Below are 20,072 nucleotides of genomic sequence, written 5' to 3'. Positions count from 1 at the left end.
CGCATGTTTGAGACCCCTGCTCTACAGCAAGAAACAAACGCAAGACTTTAAAACAAAGTGTACCTAAGAAACGTATACCAAGTGTATATCAGTACCTGGTCAGATATTATTTAAAATACAGTATACCTAGTGGAAGTGTTATAAGTACATAGTACTCCCATCTTTAAACTTTGTATTTTTATTTATTTATTTTAATTTATTGTATTCTTTTCTTTTGAATGGGACGTTTTCATGGGGTGACCATGTTTTAATCATCACCATGTTTTTTCATCTCATCAAGCATTTCATTCCAGGAAAATGTTTCATTGGTTATTGCTGCGTAGTGCTGCGATGATGTCAGCCTCCCTCTAGAATTGTTGAAAAGAGATTCAAACTTATTAAAAAGTAGACATTGTATGTACAGTACCAACCATATTGCAGATTTATAACGCTACCATTTTCATCATTTGTTGACACCAGGTTTTCCTGAAAAGTGACAGAGTGTGTCGGATGGTGCAGAGCGGGGGCTGCTCGGCCAGTGACTCCCGTGAGGTTTTTAAGAAGCACATCGAGAAGCGCGTGCGGAGTTTGCCGGAGATCGATGGCCTGAGTAAAGAGACTGTGCTCAGCTCGTGGATGGCGAAGTTCGACACCATCTACCGCGGGGAGGAGGACCCAAGGAAACATCAGCAGAGACTGACAGCCAGCACTGCGTCCGAACTCATCCTGAGCAAAGACCAGCTCTACGAGATGTTTCAGCAGATTCTGGGCATCAAGAAGTTTGAGCACCAACTACTCTATAATGCTTGCCAGGTCAGTGTACATTTGATTTCATCGATTTAAACCAGGGGTGGGCAAACTACGGCCCGGGGGCCACATGCGGCCCACCAAGCGTTTGAATCCGGCCCGCCAGTTGCTTTCTAAGTAACTTCAACTTTTAACATACAAACTGGCAACATGACTTGCAAGTCGGATGTCTGATTTAGTAAAAAATAAACAACAAAACTGTAAAATTAAATGACATAGTTGGATGTGGTGTGATGTTTAAAGTGCTCCTAAAAAAGGGACATGAGAACATACAACTGATATAGGATAACACTTTTACAGATAAAATTAGACAAATAATTCAAGGAAAAAGATAAGCATAAAATAGTGTGTTAAATATATGTTCTGGCCCCCCAGACAATTTTGTTAACTCAATGCGGCCCTCGAGTCCAAATATTTGCCCACCCCTGATTTAAACAGCATATCTGACACACATGCATAGAAATACAGTACTAGGTTTGGTTCTAAATAATAACAATAACAACAATAATATTAACTAAATAATCATTAATTCATTCATTCATTTCCTACTGCTTTTTCCTCACAACGGTTGCGGTGCTGGAGCCTATCCCAGCTGTCTTTTGGGCGAAAGGCGGGGTACATCCTGGACTGGTGGCCAGCCAATCACAGGGCACATATAGACAAACAACCATTCACACTCACATTCATACCTATGGACAATTTGGAGTCGCCAATTAACCTAGCATGTTTTTGGAATGTGGGAGGAAACCGGAGTACCCGGAGAAAACCCACGCATGCACGGGGGAGAACATTCAAACTCCACACAGAGATGGCCGAGAGTGGAATTGAACCCTGGTCTCCAAGCTGTGAGGTCTGCGCGCTAACCACTCGACCGCCGTGCAGCCCCCATCGGTCAGTTAATATCCAAAAAAGACAATATCATTTATTATTACACAACGCTGGCTTTTCCTCTCTATGGAAGGACGGCAGAAGTCAAACATGACAAGATTATCATAAATAGAGGAATCACACAATACATGAAAATGAACTGGATAATTTTGCCGGTTTCAATATATTGCCATGTGCACACGTCTGTTTTTCTCCAAACAGGCAGGAAGACAGTTCACTCTGTGCATCGCTTTCAACACCTTGTCACGTTTGTTCCATAGAACAACGGCATGAACGGAGTGAGCCCTTTTGTCAGCGATACAGTCCCTACCGGGAAAACTACTCATTTCATTTCAAATGAACTCCATCTTTTCTGCCACAAGAGTGTTGAAATATCCACCCGGTTGAGTTGTAAAAGAAATAATTGCACTTTAACAAGCTGAATACACACAGAGCACCGGGATCACAAAGGGAGGGAGGTCTTTTTATGGATGTGCCCTCAGCAGTAATGGCGACTGGCAGCAGAGGGCAAATTAAATTGAAGGCCAACGCAGCGGATATGTTGTGATGGGAGAGCAAAGTGGGTGTACTTTTCCTTTCATCAGATGGGTTTGAGCCATTAGGGTTGTGGTGGGGACTCGGCCGCAACTGAAAGCCTTGGGATGCAGTGGGAAAAGTCAACTCGTCTGTGCCTTAAAAAGCGGGATTGATTCGTTATCTGCTTGAGTCAATTATTACGTCTTATTGGTTTTTTTTTTTAATTTATACCGAAGAAGTTAATTTGAATTTCATTTAAAAGAGATAAATTGCAATCCATTAAAACACGATTATGGTTATGTCTTAATTTATTTCAATATGAATAACACAATTGCAATAAGGAACATATTAAGGTTAGACTTGCACAATGTCAGTGTCGAAGAAACATTTGGAGATGAAATCAGAAAAGTTGCTTATCCTTCAAATATCGTTTCAAAACGGCTTCTTAATGAGCGTAAAGGGGTTTTAAATCTTGCTGTGTCTACATTCGGTAGCCATCTTTATACTCCTATTTGCCACATTGCTCATCTCTTATGCTGCCGGGACTTGACACGGTCTTTAGCTAGGAAGCTAGTGAGTAAGCAAGCGAGCAAACTAGCGAGGTAACCAGTTAGCCTCGAATTTATTTCTTTTCAATTTAAGAAGCCAAAAAATTACCACTTCCACACATGATGGGAGGATTTTTTTTCACTATGTCATGCGGGACATGGCATGGCTGACTTCATGACTTCATGTTAAGGCAATGTCATGTAAGGTAAGGTAACAATATTGCACTGTATTCTTCTTAGCACACCTGTAAAATTCTATTTTTCAACTTCTTGTTATTATTTTCTGTTTCTTACATGCATTATACAATAGCCTTCTGTGCATAATAATTATAGCGAGATGATGGTAGCAGATGAGGTGGTTATCATCTCAAATTCAAACATGTCCACAGGACCAAATACATCCACCAGAGAAACACAGACAATCCCAGCGGCTTTTGTCGGCTTCAAAGTGGTTTCTACGGCAACTGTACACAGAGGCAAACACTCGACACTCCTTTTCCTTGCCCCTCCCTTACCTGAATTACTGTGATGATGTAGCGGCTTATTGATCCATTTAAGCAGGTGGCAATTAATGAATGGAGGAAAATGCAATATTTTGACCTTTTTCTTGTCTTAATTAATATTAGATCGTGTGGGGGAGTGTTGTTCTGCGTCTTCTAATATTTGATCTCCACTTGCGAGGTCAGCAGACGTACCACAAGGTCTCTCGGTAAAGATTCCACTTGAGCTCCACTTGACTTTGAAAACAGAACAAACAGAAATGCAGTCTGTGAATTGCTGGGTCACGGCCGGTCATACGGTTTTCGAGTCGAGACTGTGAGGCTGCTAACAAGGACGTTTTGCAACAAAAATAAAAATAAACACACAGCAATTTTTGGGCTTGAACAGGCTCTGAAATGTTAATGCATCAGTGGAGAGTTGCATCATCACCTCTGTTAGCTTCTTCTACAAAGTACGTTGTTGGGATCGGGCATTTGGGATTCTAGTCTTTGGTATTGAATGAGTTAATAACATGACAAGAATCGCATGTTGTACGCTAACCAAAAAATGTATGCAAACTGAGACAAATTTTGCCAGAAATTTTGTACCTAAACCAAAAAACATGCTAACCGGAGCATACGCCAACCACCGAAGTCCACTCAGTTCCACTTCCATCACATTACCAGTGACATGTCAGGAGGACTTGAACTTTAAGACGTTATTTTTTTCTCCCCCCCCCCCTTCAGCTGGACAATCCAGATGAACAAGCAGCCCAGATCAGAAGAGAACTGGATGGAAGATTACAAATGGCGGATCAGATCGCTCGTGTAAGCAACCGTGGTGCAATGAATATTGAATTTAGTCTCGGTTCCATCTAATCTAAATATTGGCTTCCCGGTTTAAGCAGCTCGGCGGAAGATTCCCTCGATTTGCTTCCAGAGAGATGGAGGCCATGTTCATCGAAGAGCTGCGGTCATCCGTCAACTTGCTGATGGCCAACCTGGAGAGCATGCCGGTGTCCAAAGGAGGAGAGTTCAAGCTGCAAAAGCTGAAGCGAGGTCACAACACGTCTATTATAGACATGGGCCAGGAGGATGAGAACAACCTGTCCAAATCCGACGTGGTGCTGTCCTTTACCTTGGAGGTTGGTTGAGTTCAATCGGGGTCCGGTTGTTTTCAATGTTTAGTGTCAATTATTCTATTAATCTAATTATCCTATTGCTTGATATAAACACTAAGTTAGGACTAGCAACGAAAAACCTAGAGTAATTGATAGGCCCATTTGACACACACTCCTTCTATCCTAATATTGAAATTCTCAGATTTTGGATCAGCATTTGCAATAAAAGTGACTGCTGTATATTAGACTAGATTCAGCTCCAGAAGCTTTTTTACATTTTTTGCCAAAAATCAGAAAATGTTCAATAATATATATATATATATATATATCAAATAAAAAATAGCATATATATTAATAAAAAAAAATAATAAATTAGTTATATTATTAATTATTATACATTATTATTAATAAAGTATTATTAGTACATATTTTTAGCCAAAAATGAGCAAATTTTGAATAAAATTTATATATACATATATATAATTAAAAAAAAAAAATATATATATAATAAAAAATAGCATATATATTAATAAAAAATATATTAATAAATTAGTTATATTATTAATTATTATACATTATTATTAATAAAGTATTATTAATACATATTTTTAGCCAAAAATGAGCAAATTTAGAATACATTTTATATATACATATATATAATTTAAAAAACATATATATAATTTAAAAACATATATATATATATTTTTTTTCCCCTGCACTTTAAGGGACTAGTGTGTGGAAGACACCAAGGCTTTCATCAGAAACACTGATGTTTAATCTTGGTAAGACACTGCCACCTTGTGGTCGGTGAATGGTGTTGTTGATAATTTGATTTCAGTTCTAAACAATTCCAATGCCTTCATTTTGTGCCCTTAATAATTCATGAACGCTGCTCTTTATTAAAAAACTGTTACAATAAATTCTTAAGAACACTTTAAATAAATCATTAAGGGCCCATATTTGTTCCCTAATTGGTTTATGTATCGAAAACACACTGGGTTGTCTCATGGTGAGTTTCACTGTGGCTTTTCCGTTTCTACAGGTGGTCATCATGGAGGTCCAGGGTCTTAAGTCACTGGCACCAAACAGAATAGTTTACTGCACCATGGAGGTAGAGGGAGGACACAAGCTACAGACAGACCAGGCCGAGGCATCGAAACCCACGTAAGTCTCCCGCATACAGAAGCGTACATTGGACTCATGTCACTCCATGTGTGAGTGTGCGTGGTGTGTTGCATCAAGACAAGGAATAGCTGAAACAAAGTGATCCAACAAAGAGAAGAGAAAGCCAAGTCAGCACCTGGTAGCTCAGGTTCCAAGTTGCGGTGCTAACCTTTGAACGGATTTGTGTCTAGGTGGGGGACCCAGGGGGATTTCACTACGACTCAGCCGCTACCTGCCGTTAAAGTCAAGCTCTTCACCGAAAGCACCGGCGTGTTGGCCCTGGAGGACAAGGAGCTTGGTCGGGTAAAACAGGACTTATCCAATCAATCAAAGAGTCAATGCTGCCAGCCATTATTAATTGATTGCCACTTTTTTCACGATTAATGGAGAACAAACAAAGAAGAACCCTGCATGCTAAATGTTAGCATGTTAGCATATTTGCTCATTTGCGCTTGTCTACATGCAAATAAAGAAATGCCATGATGTGGGGGCAGTAGAACTGCCATGGCACTGTCGGTACTTTTTGTCATCTTGCTAGGTGCTAGCATGCAACTGTTAGCATTATGCCTATTGTATTCATGTTTAAATGCATATACACATATATGACATGATGGAGGAACATTATAGAGCAACCTCTGCAATTTTTATGCTAACATGCTAACTGCTAGCATGTTAGCATTATGCCTATTGTATTCATGTTTAAATTCATATACACATACATGACATGATGTAGGAACATTGTAGAGCAACCTCTGCAATTTTGATGCTAACATGCTAACTGTTAGCATGTTAGCATTATGCCTATTTTATTCATGTTTAAATGCATATACACATACATGACATGATGTAAGAACATTATTGAGCAACCTCTGCAATTTTCATGGTAACATGCTAACTGTTAGCATTTTTGCTAATTTTTGCTAGTTTACTCATGTCTTCATGTTAAACTATACATGGCATTGCTTGCTTGCTAGCTAGCACACACGTGGCCAGAGGTTCAAGAATTTCCTAGTTAGTGATGCCCCGCTATTACCTGCAGGTGGTGCTCCATCCGACGCCAAACAGTCCCAAGCAGTCTGAGCTGCACAAGATGTCCGTCTCCAAAGGCTGCCCAGACAGCGACCTCAAGATCAAATTGGCTATTCGCATGGACAAACCCCAGAACATGAAGCATTGTGGGTAAGTAAGTGTATGTGCAATATCTTTGCCGATTCAAATGCACAATACAATTACTGTAACATCAGGTGCAGATATTAATACAAATACCACAGCCTGTATACCACAATTACAGGTAAAAGTTTATTTTATTTACAGTCAAGACCGTGATAGAATTTTGAGCCTGTGTGGCCAACCACTACAGCACCGATTCAGCGGTGTGTTTGATGGTTGGCTTTGCTGCTCTCTTGCGGTCACCTGGCGTTACTACAAGCCAACAAACAGGCAGCACAGGGTAAAAAATAAAAGGATGAAACTTCTCTTTTTGTAATATTATTTATTATATTCCCATAATACTGTGGCTGTATTTCCATAACCCTTTTCCCCAAACTAATGTCTCATAAATTGCCGTTTGGTTTGATTCTCATAATATTCAGACCATATATAATTATTTTTAAAATGTAATATTTAAAGTTTAAAGTTTTTTTGACATTGACATTTTCCAAATATTTCAACTTACTTTTTGTAACTTAGCTTATTGTTACTTTACGGTAAATTCACATATATTATTATACTATACTATACTGTACTATACTATACTATACTATACTATATTATTAAAAATATTTTTTATTTAATCATGTAAAATTACTGCTGATTTTTCAGTTTTTGTTGTTTTATTTTTATTTTTTGTAGTTTTTCTGTGAAATTCTATTTTTAGAATGTGCTGCGGGCTAATTAAAAATGACAGCACTTTGGAGAGCCTTCCACTTTAAAGTCCATCCATCCATTTTCAATGCCGCTTATCCTAGGGGTATGCTGGAGCCTATCCCAGCTGACTTCAGGTGAGAGGCGGGGTTTCCTCTTAAAAGCCATTTAAAACAAATACACCAGGTTTCTGAAGTTTTTTGTATCCTGCAGTACTTATGCAGTACACTTTACTTTTTGAAAAACGACCTCCAGAGTGTCATTTTTGACTGACAATCACATGAATCAAATCAACCAATGAGTGGTGTTGCTGTTGTGCAACATTTCATGTTCCTTTTGTTTTATTATTACGCTTCAGTATGTTTTCTTGGAGAGGAGGCCGCGGGGCTCGGCCGAAAGCACTCGTGTCGCTGTTGCACTTGCTGCACCAAAACAAGCCGGCCTCTTGTGTGTCGCCTCATGGATGCTGTTTTATTGACAACGACAGGCAGGCAGAAACAGCTCAGAGAAGGACCGGGGGGAAAGGCAGACTGAAGCAAGCGGCCTGCTGGGCCTGCAGGGAAGCGGGGTCCTCACCCTCGGATGTTCTTTTAAAAGAAAAGCCCCTCACTTCTCCTTGTGCATCCAACAGAGCTTGTGACGTGTGTGCAGTCATATAATCCTTTTGTAGTTATGTACATTATTAGAGCCTTCTAGACATTAAATAACACCCCTATAGTCACCTTTAAACTCATATTACCCAATAATAAAGGCATATCTTATCTTATCTTATCTTATCTTATCTTTATAGCAGCCATATTTAGAGAGCATTTAAGACAAGTGAAAACATTTTTGTCCACAAGGTGGTGCATGACGTCAAATAATTTGGAACCACTCGTTTAAACACTGGTACTTTTTTGCTTCAATATTATGATTCAGAGCGTTTTTTTTTTCATTTTTTCATTCAAAATAATATAAAAGGCCAAAACAAAAATCAAACAAAACAAAACAAAAACCAGCAATAATTTAATCAAAAATATCAATAGAAAAAAAATTGTAATCCAACAAGAAAACGCTGTAATTTTAAGAGAATAACAGGAATATGATGAGGGGGAAAAAATCATCTGATTTTAGCAGCATAAATTTTACTGTCATGTTATGAAAAACAAACAAAATAGACTTTAAATTAGGTTGCGAAAAAAAACTGTAATATTACGAGAATAAGGTTAAAATATGAGGGCAGTGAAGTCAGAATTTTGAGAAGGAAATTTTAAATAATTGGGGAGAAAGTTTAAATAATTGCCAAATATAAAAAACAACAGCCAAAATAATAATAAAAAAAGGAAAGTAAATTCAAAGTATTGAGAGTTTTATGGCAAGAAAAAAATAATACATTTGTAATATAATAAAGAACAATAATTCAATAATTAAATTCAATAATAGAAGTGGAAATATGAAAGGAAAAAAATATTCTAAAAGGTTTTAATATTATGAGAAAAGTATTAAATATTTGGAAAATTAGTTTGGGGAAAATATTAAGGAAATAAAGTCCTAATATTACACAAAACAAAAAAATTCTAAAAATTATTTACAAAGATCCCACATATTTTGGCTTTAAAGTGTTGTTTCTATTCATTTTATCAAAGACTAAAGATGTAATGATACGAATATGAACAGCGTCTCCTGTGTTTGGCTGCAATAACCTTATTCAACCAGCAGATGTCGCGGTTGAAAAAGAAAATGTCCACTCCAGCACCACACATCATAGAGAATATACTAGTACTATTCAAACTATTAGCCACCCTAGAACAGTTCTATTTCACACTATAAAAAATGTCAGTGAACATGTTGTCTTATATAATAATTCCATGAGTTTGTGTTATTGTCTTTCATCCCACAGCTACTTGTTTGCTATTGGCAAGAATGTGTGGAAAAGATGGAAGAAACGATTCTTTGTGCTCGTTCAGGTAAGAGTTTTTTGGGTTTTTTTAACCTAAAAGTTTCTACCAAGCCCTTTTTACACACATATTTGTGCTAAAATAATAAATATAATAAAGAACACAAACAAGGCTTTGTCGGTGAGCATTTGTTGGGGTAAAAACACCACAACAATCAAGTATTTTAAGTTTAGCTTAGACAAAATGATTGATTCCATGAAATAAGTGCAAGACTAAATATTGAAGAACTAATCCAATGATAAACGATTAGAGCGTAATAAAGATTTCACGCTACTTGGGCTGCCCCCCAGCATAAATAAACTGACCAACCTGAAGCCCAATCTCCTTTGAGCCTGTTCGACTCCAATAGAAGGGAGATGCAACCAAGCTGTCGTGCCTCAGCTGTCAAGGGAATGATGGGGAAGCCAGGCAGGCTTTTGTCAGGAGTTTGGGGGGCTGAGCAGCCATTTCCTGGTGACTGCATCGGGAGGTGGGCAGCATGCGGGGGGGAACGCTTGTCGCTCGCGCGCTGTGGAGGATATGTCTCAGAGCTACAAGTTGACAGGGGATTGACAAAGTCGAACACTCGCTGGCCTAACACTTGCAGCTAGAAAAGCCCGAGCGCCAACTTGAAGCCTCTTGCTTGCTCCCGGCGAAATATATTGCAAGTGACAAATAGCGCTCCATCCACTCAGCATTCAAGTGGGTCTATTTGGAGTTTTCTCTGTGTCTGGGTGCACAAACACAACCCACCACCCTACCAGTACTCGTACTAATATGCATGTCCTATATGCATATATATATATATATTACTTATACAAATAATAAAGACTTTTTATAACGTCCTGATCTGATGAGATGAGAATTGCATTAACTGTATTGAGCTAAACCATCCGCCATGGGGCCAAAGAGAGCCTGCAATTTGATAATTGAATCCCAAAAGGTATTTTTTATTTGTACGCATAAATAAAATGTGTAATATTTCTGGAATGGGCTGCACGGTGGTCGAGTGGTGAGCGCGCAGACCTCACAGCTAAGAGATCCAAGTTCAATGCCACCCTCGTCCATCTCTGTGTGGAGTTTGCATGTTCTCCGGGTACTCCGGTTTCCTCCCACATTCCAAAAACATGCTAGGTTAATTAGCGACTCCAAATTGTCCATAGGTATGAATGTGAGTGTGAATGGTTGTTTGTCTATATGTGCCCTGTGATTGGCTGGAGACCAGTCCAGGGTGTACCCCGCCTCTCGCCCGAAGACAGCTGGGATAGGCTCCAGCACCTTCCGCAACTCGGATTACTGGGATTCCTGCGGTAAAAATTGCTACAGTTTTGGAATGTTTAGATTTTTCTCAGACAAATTAATAATGTTCTACTGTATAAGAATGGACCAGTCCAGGGTGTACCCCGCCTCTCGTCCGAAGACAGCTGGGATAGGCTCCAGCACCCCCGCGACCCTCATGAGGAAAAAGCAGTAGAAAATGAATGAATGAATGAATGTATAAGAATGGACCAGTCCAGGGTGTACCCCGCCTCTCGCACGAAGACAGCTGGGATAGGCTCCAGCACGCCCCCCGACCCGGATTACTGGGATTTACATGATTTCCTACGGCAAAAATTGCTACAGTTTTGGAATTTTTAGTTTTTTTCTCAGACGAATTAATAACGTTCTACTGTATAAGAATGGACCATTCCACGGTGTACCCCGCCTCTCGCCCGAAGACAGCTGGGATAGGCTCCAGCACCCTGTCCTCACGTCACCTTGTCATCCTCATTGCTCTGACTCCTAATTAGCTTGGGTTGGGATGGTCTGAATATACTGGCATGTACGTATATAATCGCGGAACACCGTATCCTATTTTCAATGTGTCCAAGTTGTTTGGAACATATCTTGGACATTCCGCCATGAATTTCTTCCATGATAACCGAAACACACAAAGACCGAATCCATTTTTCCCATTGGAAATAATGAAAATTCATTTAAATGGATAGTTTGGATTTTTTGACATGAAGTTCTAGAACATTCCCAATGAGACTTAGTCCCCACTTGGTCCTGTTCTAGTCGTATTTCGTTGGCGGTTATAGGAATAACGAGTTTGACTTTTCATAACAATATGCGTTCAAAAGAGTAATGGCTGCCACACATGGTAGTCCATTCATTTTCAATGGAACCTGCTCAATAGGGCAATTATCACCGTCCAGCCAAGTGGCACGTGTGAATGTCACTACGCTACACTACACCGGTATTGCAGTTCTTCGGTGTAACATTCAGTTGGCTAAACTTTAGTTAAACTCCTTCATTACTTCAAAGTATCGCTGTTATGCCGATACAGAGGTGGTAGTTTTGGGTGTAATTTAGTCTAAGATTTGCCTTTGTGGTTTCCTAGAGGCCAGAGAGTTGCTGGAGAGTCAAGCCGGTTCTCTCCATCCTTTTTTCCTTTGGCCCCGGGTCTCATCAGTGCTGTCGTTGGGAATCTCGTTTGTCACTCACGCACACCCAGCGTACAGCCGCAGTGAGACGGAGAGCAGAGGCTGATTGGCCAATCAAGCCTGGTGATTTGTGACGACAGGCCGCTATGACTGGCAGCGCTGCCCGTTACCGGCATAGATTCTATTAAATGGAAATTATATTATATATTGTCAGCACTAGCCTTTAAAAAAAAACATTGAAATTTCAATCTATTTGTCAAGATGTGCTGTGGGTGTAATCATGAACGAATCACTCTTGGAGATACGGAATTATGACACAGTCACCCCATGGTTGATTGGTTCCTGACCTGATCGCGATAAGTGAATAATTCAATATTAATAAAGGAATGGTAATGGTAATGGTAATGGTAATGGTAATGGTAATGCTAATGGTAATGCTAATGCTAATGGTAATGGTAATGGTAATGGTTTTATTTTATTTGAACATGCATCAGATTACAATTGAATGCATCCCATAATCACTTCACAGTTCCACATGTCCAAAAGGAGTAGGAAGAAGCAAAGCTAATTAAATCTTACCCCTCCATCTGGTACTTTTACAATCAGTAACTATTACATTTGTTCACTTCCTGCTTTCTAATAAAGTGTAGAACAAAATATCGGATCAAAAACCTATTCAGGACTTTCTAAATAGGTGTTTTAACATTATTAGAGCCCTGTAGACATGTTATAACACCCCTATAGTCAACTTTATATGTATATTACCCAATATTGTACTCATAATAATAGAAAATAAGCCATCTGAGACATACGTAAATAAGACATGTTAGCATAGAAAATGTACTTACCGGTGGCTATTATGTCTAGAATACTACTGTACTGCCATAGTTTGTAGTTACTAAGTTACTCATGTTGCACTTCAGTCACTTTATCGGTCCAAATGATCATTGTTGATAAAGATTCTGTTCTAAGCAGACAAAAAAGAACAAAACACAGAAATACCTTAAACCAAAATGATTTCCTGTAGATGTCATGTTGTGGTTAATTGAAGTGAACATCTTGGGCTCCCAACAGGTGAGTCAGTACACCTTTGCGATGTGCAGCTACCGGGAAAAGAAGGCAGAGCCAGTGGAGCTGCTCCAGCTGGACGGCTACACCGTGGACTACACCGACCCGCAACCAGGTAACGCACCAAGACAGCCATAAATACTCACCTTATCTTAGTAGTAGTAGTAAGAATAGAGAACAGGCTGAATAGGTGTAAAATATGCTAACACAATGGTTATTCAGCTATACACAAAATAAACATGAACAGAAAAGGTGTCCAGTGTTTATGTAACATAAACAGTTTTTTCGTTTATAAGTCGCTCTGGAGTATAAGTCCCAGGAACAGCCAACCTGTTCCTGAAAAAAGTGATTTATAGTCCGGAAAAAAACGGTAATTAGCGTTCCTACACTGCTTGGTAGGCAATTGATGTCCGTGTAAGTAGTACTACGTTGTCTAATACAGTCTAAGTATAACACTAATACCATTTCTGCCAATCATGACGTGTGTCCATCAGGACTGGATGGTGGCCGGGCATTCTTTAACGCCGTCAAAGAGGGCGACACGGTCATCTTCGCCAGCGACGACGAGCAGGACCGAATTCTGTGGGTGCAGGCCATGTACCGAGCCACCGGCCAATCACATAAGCCGGTGCCTCCCACCCAAGTCCAGAAACTCAACTCCAGAGGGGGCACGGTGCCGCAGCTTGATGCACCGATATCTCAGTTCTGTAAGCTATTGACTTTCAAGTTCATATCCCATCTTTGTCTTATGAGTATATTGCATCTTTGCGGTTTCTTTTCTTGCATATAATAACACACTGTGAAGTTCGAACGTGATGATTGGACGAGCCATGTCTGACAATCAACCCCAAAACATCTGTCAATCACACATGATGCCTCAGCTTTTACCTCCACGGTTTCTTCGTTGCTTGGCTCTCTGTTGTAAATCTGCTGTAACACTTAAGCGTGTGTCGTGGCTTTGCTATGTGTCTTTATGTTTCTCTGTTTGTTCCCTCTTCTTCCTTTCTTTTTCCTCTTTTTAACCCCGGCCCTGCTTCTTGTAAGCTGGATTGAACGGTAAGTGCTTTCCTCCCTCTTTTCTCTTTCCTCTTTTTTTTCCTCTTTGGCAAATTCCCAAAAGAACACGCACCCAAAGGACTCACGTTTTTGGGATTTCATATGCATGTATAAATAACGTAATTTGTTCATGCACATATAGAGCTATTTCAGCGAACTGTTCAGGTTCTGGGTTAAATCCTCGGTCAGAACCGATGGTACGGGCTCCTACGGCCGGTCTACGAGTAAGATGTGCTGATTTAAAGCCGTAGACCGACCGCAGAGGTTCTTTGTCATATTCAGGAAACACTTCGAGTGCTTGTGTTTTTTTCAGATTGGTAGTGACATCATCAGATTTGTGTTGTAGATGTCTGATAACACGGCGTTGATGGCAATGGTGAGCGTGTGACCCCCGGGGGTCATACTGGATCCACACCTTGCCGCAATGTGTAACTCACACTGAACACGACAAGTCGGTTTGGTTCGTCTCCTGATGATACAAACTGGACGTTTGCGTCACCGTGCACAAATAAAGCTATTTGCGTGAACTCTGAACCCCGGTCCGCCACTTTTTAGACATCTGTGTCAAACCCAAATAACAATATTCCTAATGTTACATGCTCTGGTTGCGGAAACTGCGTTCGTCTTGTGTACGATTTCCAAATATTGTATACATACAGTAATCCCTCGTTTACTGTGATAAGTGAATTTTACAACCATGTTACGCAGTATAGTAGACATAATAACAGAAAATAAGACAGCATTGGGTAAGTTCCTTGTTGTTGTTGACAGCGTACTTCCTTAGGTGACTGTTGTCTCATCAAGCTAACTGACAGGTGTAGAATAGTACATATCACGTCTTTGAATGCGTCTTCTGAATGCCTTACATTTGTTTATTTTTGTTCACTTAGCCATTTTTATGCTAGAATAATTAAAAATTTTAAATTAAATAAAAAAATTTATTAAATTAAAAATTTTAAATGTATATTTAGGCCAACAATAGGCCGTAGTCAACCCCAAAAGACGTTATGTGTTGACAAACAAAAGAGCTTTCTCAAATCAAAGCGGATGTAGCAATTGCAACAAATTAATTTAGTTTCCGACTTGCCAGCGGCAAATGACAGCTCCTAACTAATGTACATCTGCAAGATGCGAGTTTGCGAGTTGTTTTTGACACAACCCCTGGAGTCCCACCGAGTCCCATCCGCTGGTAATTACCAAGTTAAAAGTGCCAGGCCATGAATAATGCAGTGCCATTTGCTGCACAATGTTATCATGCAGCAAATCAGCGAATGTTACCAAATAACTGCTTGCTAGTTCACACCTGTGTCGCTGCAGTGGATAATATGATATCACGTCAACCATTCCTTTACTCCAGGTACTTCTTGTCACAGTCAGCAAACATGCGAGGTACAATGATGACTATTTGCCATGGAGAGAATTGATGAAATGATTAAAAGTCTGTATTTTGACAGGAGTACGCTGTAAAAGACAGGACAACAAATAAAAAAGCACACTACCAAAAAAAAAAAGGCCCAAATCTATTGACCACCAGTCGTGTAGTAGATGCCTCCTGGTTCCTCTCCTCTGGATCTATAAATGAATAGTTGTCATCAATCATTGTCAGGGCCGTCCTTCCCCAGTCCAGATGGGCGGGGGTGGTGGGTGGAGGTGTCACTGCAAGTTACTGTCCATCCCTCCTGCTTGCCTCCACTCCCTCTCACTCACATCAAACAGACCTGACAGGCCAGCAGCTACAGACCAACGGGGCATCACAATGTCATTTTTTTTAGATTTGTAATTTATTTATGTTTTTTCGGGGGGGTGTTGGGGGGGGGGTGGACTTTTAGAGCAGACACAATTAGCTTCGAGCATCTTCCTCTTTGTTTTGTTTGTTGACTGGTGTGCTGTCATTGGGCGGCTAAGAGGATATTGGCCGACAAGTCGTTTGATTACTGTGCAGCTCTGTGGAATCATCGTGTGTTGCCGAAGTGAGTCGCTTGGACCCCAAAGCAGCCGACAGCGTCAACGTGCGAGTGAACGGTCTTTTATTAAAAATAAAAAGACTAAAAGTACAAACAAAAATGAACCGGGAACACCTGAGGGTGCACGAAAAACAAAACACAGTGACAAAAATAACTAAACATACAGGAAGAGATAATGCTAGGAGCTACCATTACCCATGGGAGGGGTGGGGGGGGGGGGAGCATGACAGAAAATAATTGAGAAGCACTGCATTACCTTAACACTGCATGAAAAAGTTCTCCTCCCATCCTGTGTGGAAGTGGTAAGTTTTTGGCTTCTTAAGTTTCGAAGAAACAAATTCCAACTAGTTAGCGCGCTAGCTTATTAGCTTATTAGTGCCTGCCTCGATTCCCTGCAGCTTAAGAATCGCAATGTGGCGTAAACAATGACTAATAGGAGGGTTACGGCAACGATAGGCGGGTTATTTTATGGCTAAAATGTTCAAACTACAAAAATATTCAGTTTATTATTAACATTGAATCTTATATCGTGGAAATTAATTTTCGCGTGGTTGGTCCTGGTGTGTTCATCTGTGCCTTGATGAAGGTGTCGCCAACGCAACAAAATAAAAGCAGGACAAAAATGTGAAGACGATTGGTCCCCCAAACCACCCCAGCGGGTACTCGATAGAAAGCGAGCTAATATTGACACCCGTTAACATTCGTGAAGATCGACCACCTTAGGAGGAGGAGGTGGGTCAGCTGGAGGGCCGGGTTGACTGGTGGAGGTGGGCTTCTGCAGGGGGACGGTGAGTCAGGCAACTTGAGTCTGATGGTGCAGGGATTCATGATGGGTTGCATCTCAAAGGTAAAAATAAAGGTAAAAAAAGGTAAAAAAAAAAAAAAAACTTAATAGCCCCCCCCCCCCCCCCCCCCCCCAAAAAAAAAAAATGCGACAAGATGTACTTACCATACTGTACGGGTAGCAAATCAAGCGCTCCTTTTTTCTTGCCAAAGACCTCCATGGCGTCACACCATCTGCTCGGAACATGTGTCCGAATATAGTGCACCTTGCTGGGCCACAACAGGTGACTCCGTCTGCACTATACTCTGGTTCTCCCGATAGTTGTGATGTGGTCGAACCAATCAACAAGTACAGTTTGGTGAAAAAAGCTACTTTGTTCCGGTCCTTGTTACCTCCAAGTGTGAACAAAGTACAAAGTAGATGTGGAAAAAGTTATCCATATTGCGAATATGTAGTATTTTTATGGAGTACCTAATAGGACCTCCACCAAGAAAATCGTGAGAAACTATTGCAAGATCCTGAGATCTAATTCAGTCAACAACAGCAAAGGCTTGAAAAACTCCGGATCTCTAGTATCTTGGGATTTTGTTGTGTTTTTGGATGTGAAAAAATGGGCAAATCAGAATATAATTAAGAATTTTTTTCCTTTTTTTTCTCCTTCTTCCCTCCTTCCTTCCCCACCCTTTTGGACTATACCATGTGTACAGATGCCGATCGAGCCCAGAAGCATGGCATGGATGAGTTTATTTCCGCCAATCCCTGTAACTTTGACCACGCTTCGCTCTTCGAACTGGTCCAACGCCTGACTTTGGATCACAGACTCAACGACTCCTACTCCTGTCTGGTAAGCAATCTGCGTGTGTGTGCCTCAGGGGGTGATTCAGCGGGGTTATGTTGTGTCTGCCACTTCTATCCAGGGCTGGTTCAGTCCCGGTCAGGTGTTTGTTTTGGACGAGTATTGCGCTCGCTACGGAGTCCGAGGCTGCCATCGTCACTTGTGTTACCTGAGCGATCTCCTGGAGAGGGCGGAGAACGGAGCTATGATTGACCCGACTCTCCTGCACTACAGCTTTGCTTTCTGCGCCTCCCACGTCCACGGGAATAGGTACACAACCAAATCCGCACGCAACCGTCCTCCATTGTTGACGTTTCATCATTTTCATCAAGTCAACTTTTTTGATTTATTTCAAGTTGCCTTTTTCTTGGTTCTCAACTTTTTTTTCATTTTCACCTTTTGTCTCTTTTCCCATAAAAACCTTTAATAACTACGCTCATATAACAAATCCCATCCCTAAACCCCCCCCCCCCCCCCAAAAAAAAACCTCCTAGTCAGCGTGTGTCAGAGTTGTCGAACTGGCCGGTATCGGAGGCCGAACTTGAAAGAATCCTATTCCCTTCCACCCCTGAACCCTCCCCCCAAAGTGTTAGGAAAGAACTCAAAATCATGAAGAAAATGGATCAACTTTTATCCCGACCAAGAAGGTGAGTCTAATCTGATAAGGACATCCATCCATCCATCCATTTTCTATGCCGCTTATCCTACTGGGGTCACGGGAATTGGAATATCTATAAGATTTTTTATTGTTGTATACAGTTAATAGTGGACACAGCCATAAAAAGCCCCAAGAATATGTGGTACACAGTACATACAGTAGAGTAATGTACTTACAAACATGCAGTTACACAAAGCAAAGCATCTTCCTGCTGGAAAATGTTGATGGAATGAATTTATGGGACAGCGCCCTCTGTTGGATTATTTTTCCCCTGCAGATAGCGCCATCAAAAACGTTCTATTTCATTCATTCATTCATTCATTCATTCATTTTCTACCACTTATCCTCACGAGGGTCGCAAGGGGTGCTGGAGCCTACTTTTCCAACATTTTACATTATTAACAGTAATAAGTATGTAATATAAGGATTTATTAGCCTTTATAAGGTATTATTATCATATTATTGACATATAATTGGTGCTTATTACAATCAGTTTTAGTATTAACATTAAATTCATTCATTCATTTTCTACCGCTTTTTCCTCCCGAGGGTTGCGGGGGGTGCTGGAGCCTACTTTTCCAACATGGGCCAGCAAAACAAATTTATTTTATTTTTAATTTTACATTATTAACAGTAATAAGTATGTAATACAAGGATTTATTAGCCTTTATAAGGTATTATTTTCATATTATTAACATAGAATTGGTGCTTATTACAATCAGTTTCAGTATATTAACATTAAATTAATTAATGAAGATTTTTTTATTAACATTTATATTGCATTATTAATACTAATAGGCATATACAAATCTTATTTTACATAATATAATTACTGAATATAATTACTGCTTATATAGCCCTATAAATGCTAAATAAGCATTAACTTAAACTTATACATTAACTAAACTTAAATTTAATAGTAAATCTTATTAATATTATACGACTTTTATTAATTTTAACTAGATTAGCAATTAATCTTGTAATAAACCCTCATTAAAGGCTTATTAAAATATAGTAACTGCTTATATAGCCGTATAAATGCTATTAAGCATTTAATAGTAAATCTTATTACTATAATAAAACTCTTATTAACATTAATTACTACTTATTAAGGCTTATTACAAGCATCTTAATATAAAGCATTACCAAAAAAAATTTTTTTTAAATTACAATTATAGTAGAGAAAAGTAATGGTTGGTTATACGTTGGTCCACGGTGGTATTTTTGTTATATATTGTATATATATTTGGGTGTCTGGAATGGATTCATTGCATATGAAGATAAATGACCTACAAATGAATGATAAAAATGGAGGTACCACTGAAGTTGCAGTACAGATGAAGCATAACAAAGATGGACCAGGGCCACTCTGGTACTGAGGGAGGAGGTCAAGGGGGGCCGTCTGCCGCGGCACCTCTTCACCCCCACCCCAACCAATCCACATGGCTTCATCCATCCTTCCCTCTGTCCCGCTGACAAACAGTGACTTGGGGACGGAGGCCTTCTCTGATTGGCCTGGACAGATGGGCCTTTGCTTTAAGAGAAACAGACAAAAAAAGAGGAGAGGATATAAAGTAGGAGGACATAAAGTTTGTCTGCACAGAAAAAAGTCCGAACGTAGCTTAAAATTAGCTTCTCACGTAAATTAGCTTCCATACGTAAACATACGGCGAAAGGTGGACTTTCAACCACATGATGTCAAATAAGCGACACCCGCGTGTACACATAGAGCGAGACCTGGCTCAGCCAGTTCATCCATATCGCCTGGAGGGGCCGCCATGACAGGTTGACAAGTTGTCACTTGTGATGGCTGAACGTCTCGGGCCGCCGACACACACCACACACCTCAATCAGACCAACCCCCACCCAAGAAACCCACCGCTGCCTTCTAATAGCCTGCTGGCCGAGAGATGTCCATGCGCTAAGTAAGCGCCTGCTTCAGTGTCATGACTTGACTTGTGTCCACATTCATGTCACGTCCATTTATATCATCTCTTGTA

At 40.1% G+C, this 20,072-nt stretch overlaps 1 protein-coding gene across 10 annotated transcripts in view; it reads left to right on the top strand.

Annotated features, from left to right (window-relative positions):
* Positions 1 to 20,072, top strand: part of cadpsa (Ca2+-dependent activator protein for secretion a) — a 95,320-nt gene that overhangs the window by 16,821 nt on the left and 58,427 nt on the right. For 6 of the 10 annotated variants that reach the window (XM_058065765.1, XM_058065755.1, XM_058065775.1 and 3 more), the window contains exons 3-13: positions 460 to 792; positions 3,965 to 4,045; positions 4,123 to 4,362; positions 5,381 to 5,502; positions 5,694 to 5,805; positions 6,542 to 6,681; positions 9,245 to 9,311; positions 12,782 to 12,890; positions 13,270 to 13,482; positions 17,287 to 17,423; positions 17,497 to 17,684. In XM_058065765.1, coding sequence (XP_057921748.1) covers positions 460 to 792; positions 3,965 to 4,045; positions 4,123 to 4,362; positions 5,381 to 5,502; positions 5,694 to 5,805; positions 6,542 to 6,681; positions 9,245 to 9,311; positions 12,782 to 12,890; positions 13,270 to 13,482; positions 17,287 to 17,423; positions 17,497 to 17,684 — 1,742 coding nt within the window. Of the gene's footprint in view, positions 1 to 459; positions 793 to 3,964; positions 4,046 to 4,122; positions 4,363 to 5,380; positions 5,503 to 5,693; positions 5,806 to 6,541; positions 6,682 to 9,244; positions 9,312 to 12,781; positions 12,891 to 13,269; positions 13,483 to 17,286; positions 17,424 to 17,496; positions 17,685 to 17,908; positions 18,062 to 20,072 lie in introns of all 10 variants that reach the window. The other 4 variants (XM_058065729.1, XM_058065699.1, XM_058065690.1 and 1 more) reach the window with 2 other exon arrangements.

The sequence above is a fragment of the Doryrhamphus excisus genome, chromosome 1 (genome assembly GCF_030265055.1).
Source record: "Doryrhamphus excisus isolate RoL2022-K1 chromosome 1, RoL_Dexc_1.0, whole genome shotgun sequence".
Classification (NCBI taxonomy): domain Eukaryota; kingdom Metazoa; phylum Chordata; class Actinopteri; order Syngnathiformes; family Syngnathidae; genus Doryrhamphus; species Doryrhamphus excisus.
The sequence above is the reverse complement of the archived record's forward strand: the minus strand, read 5'-3'. Positions and strand labels throughout refer to the sequence as shown.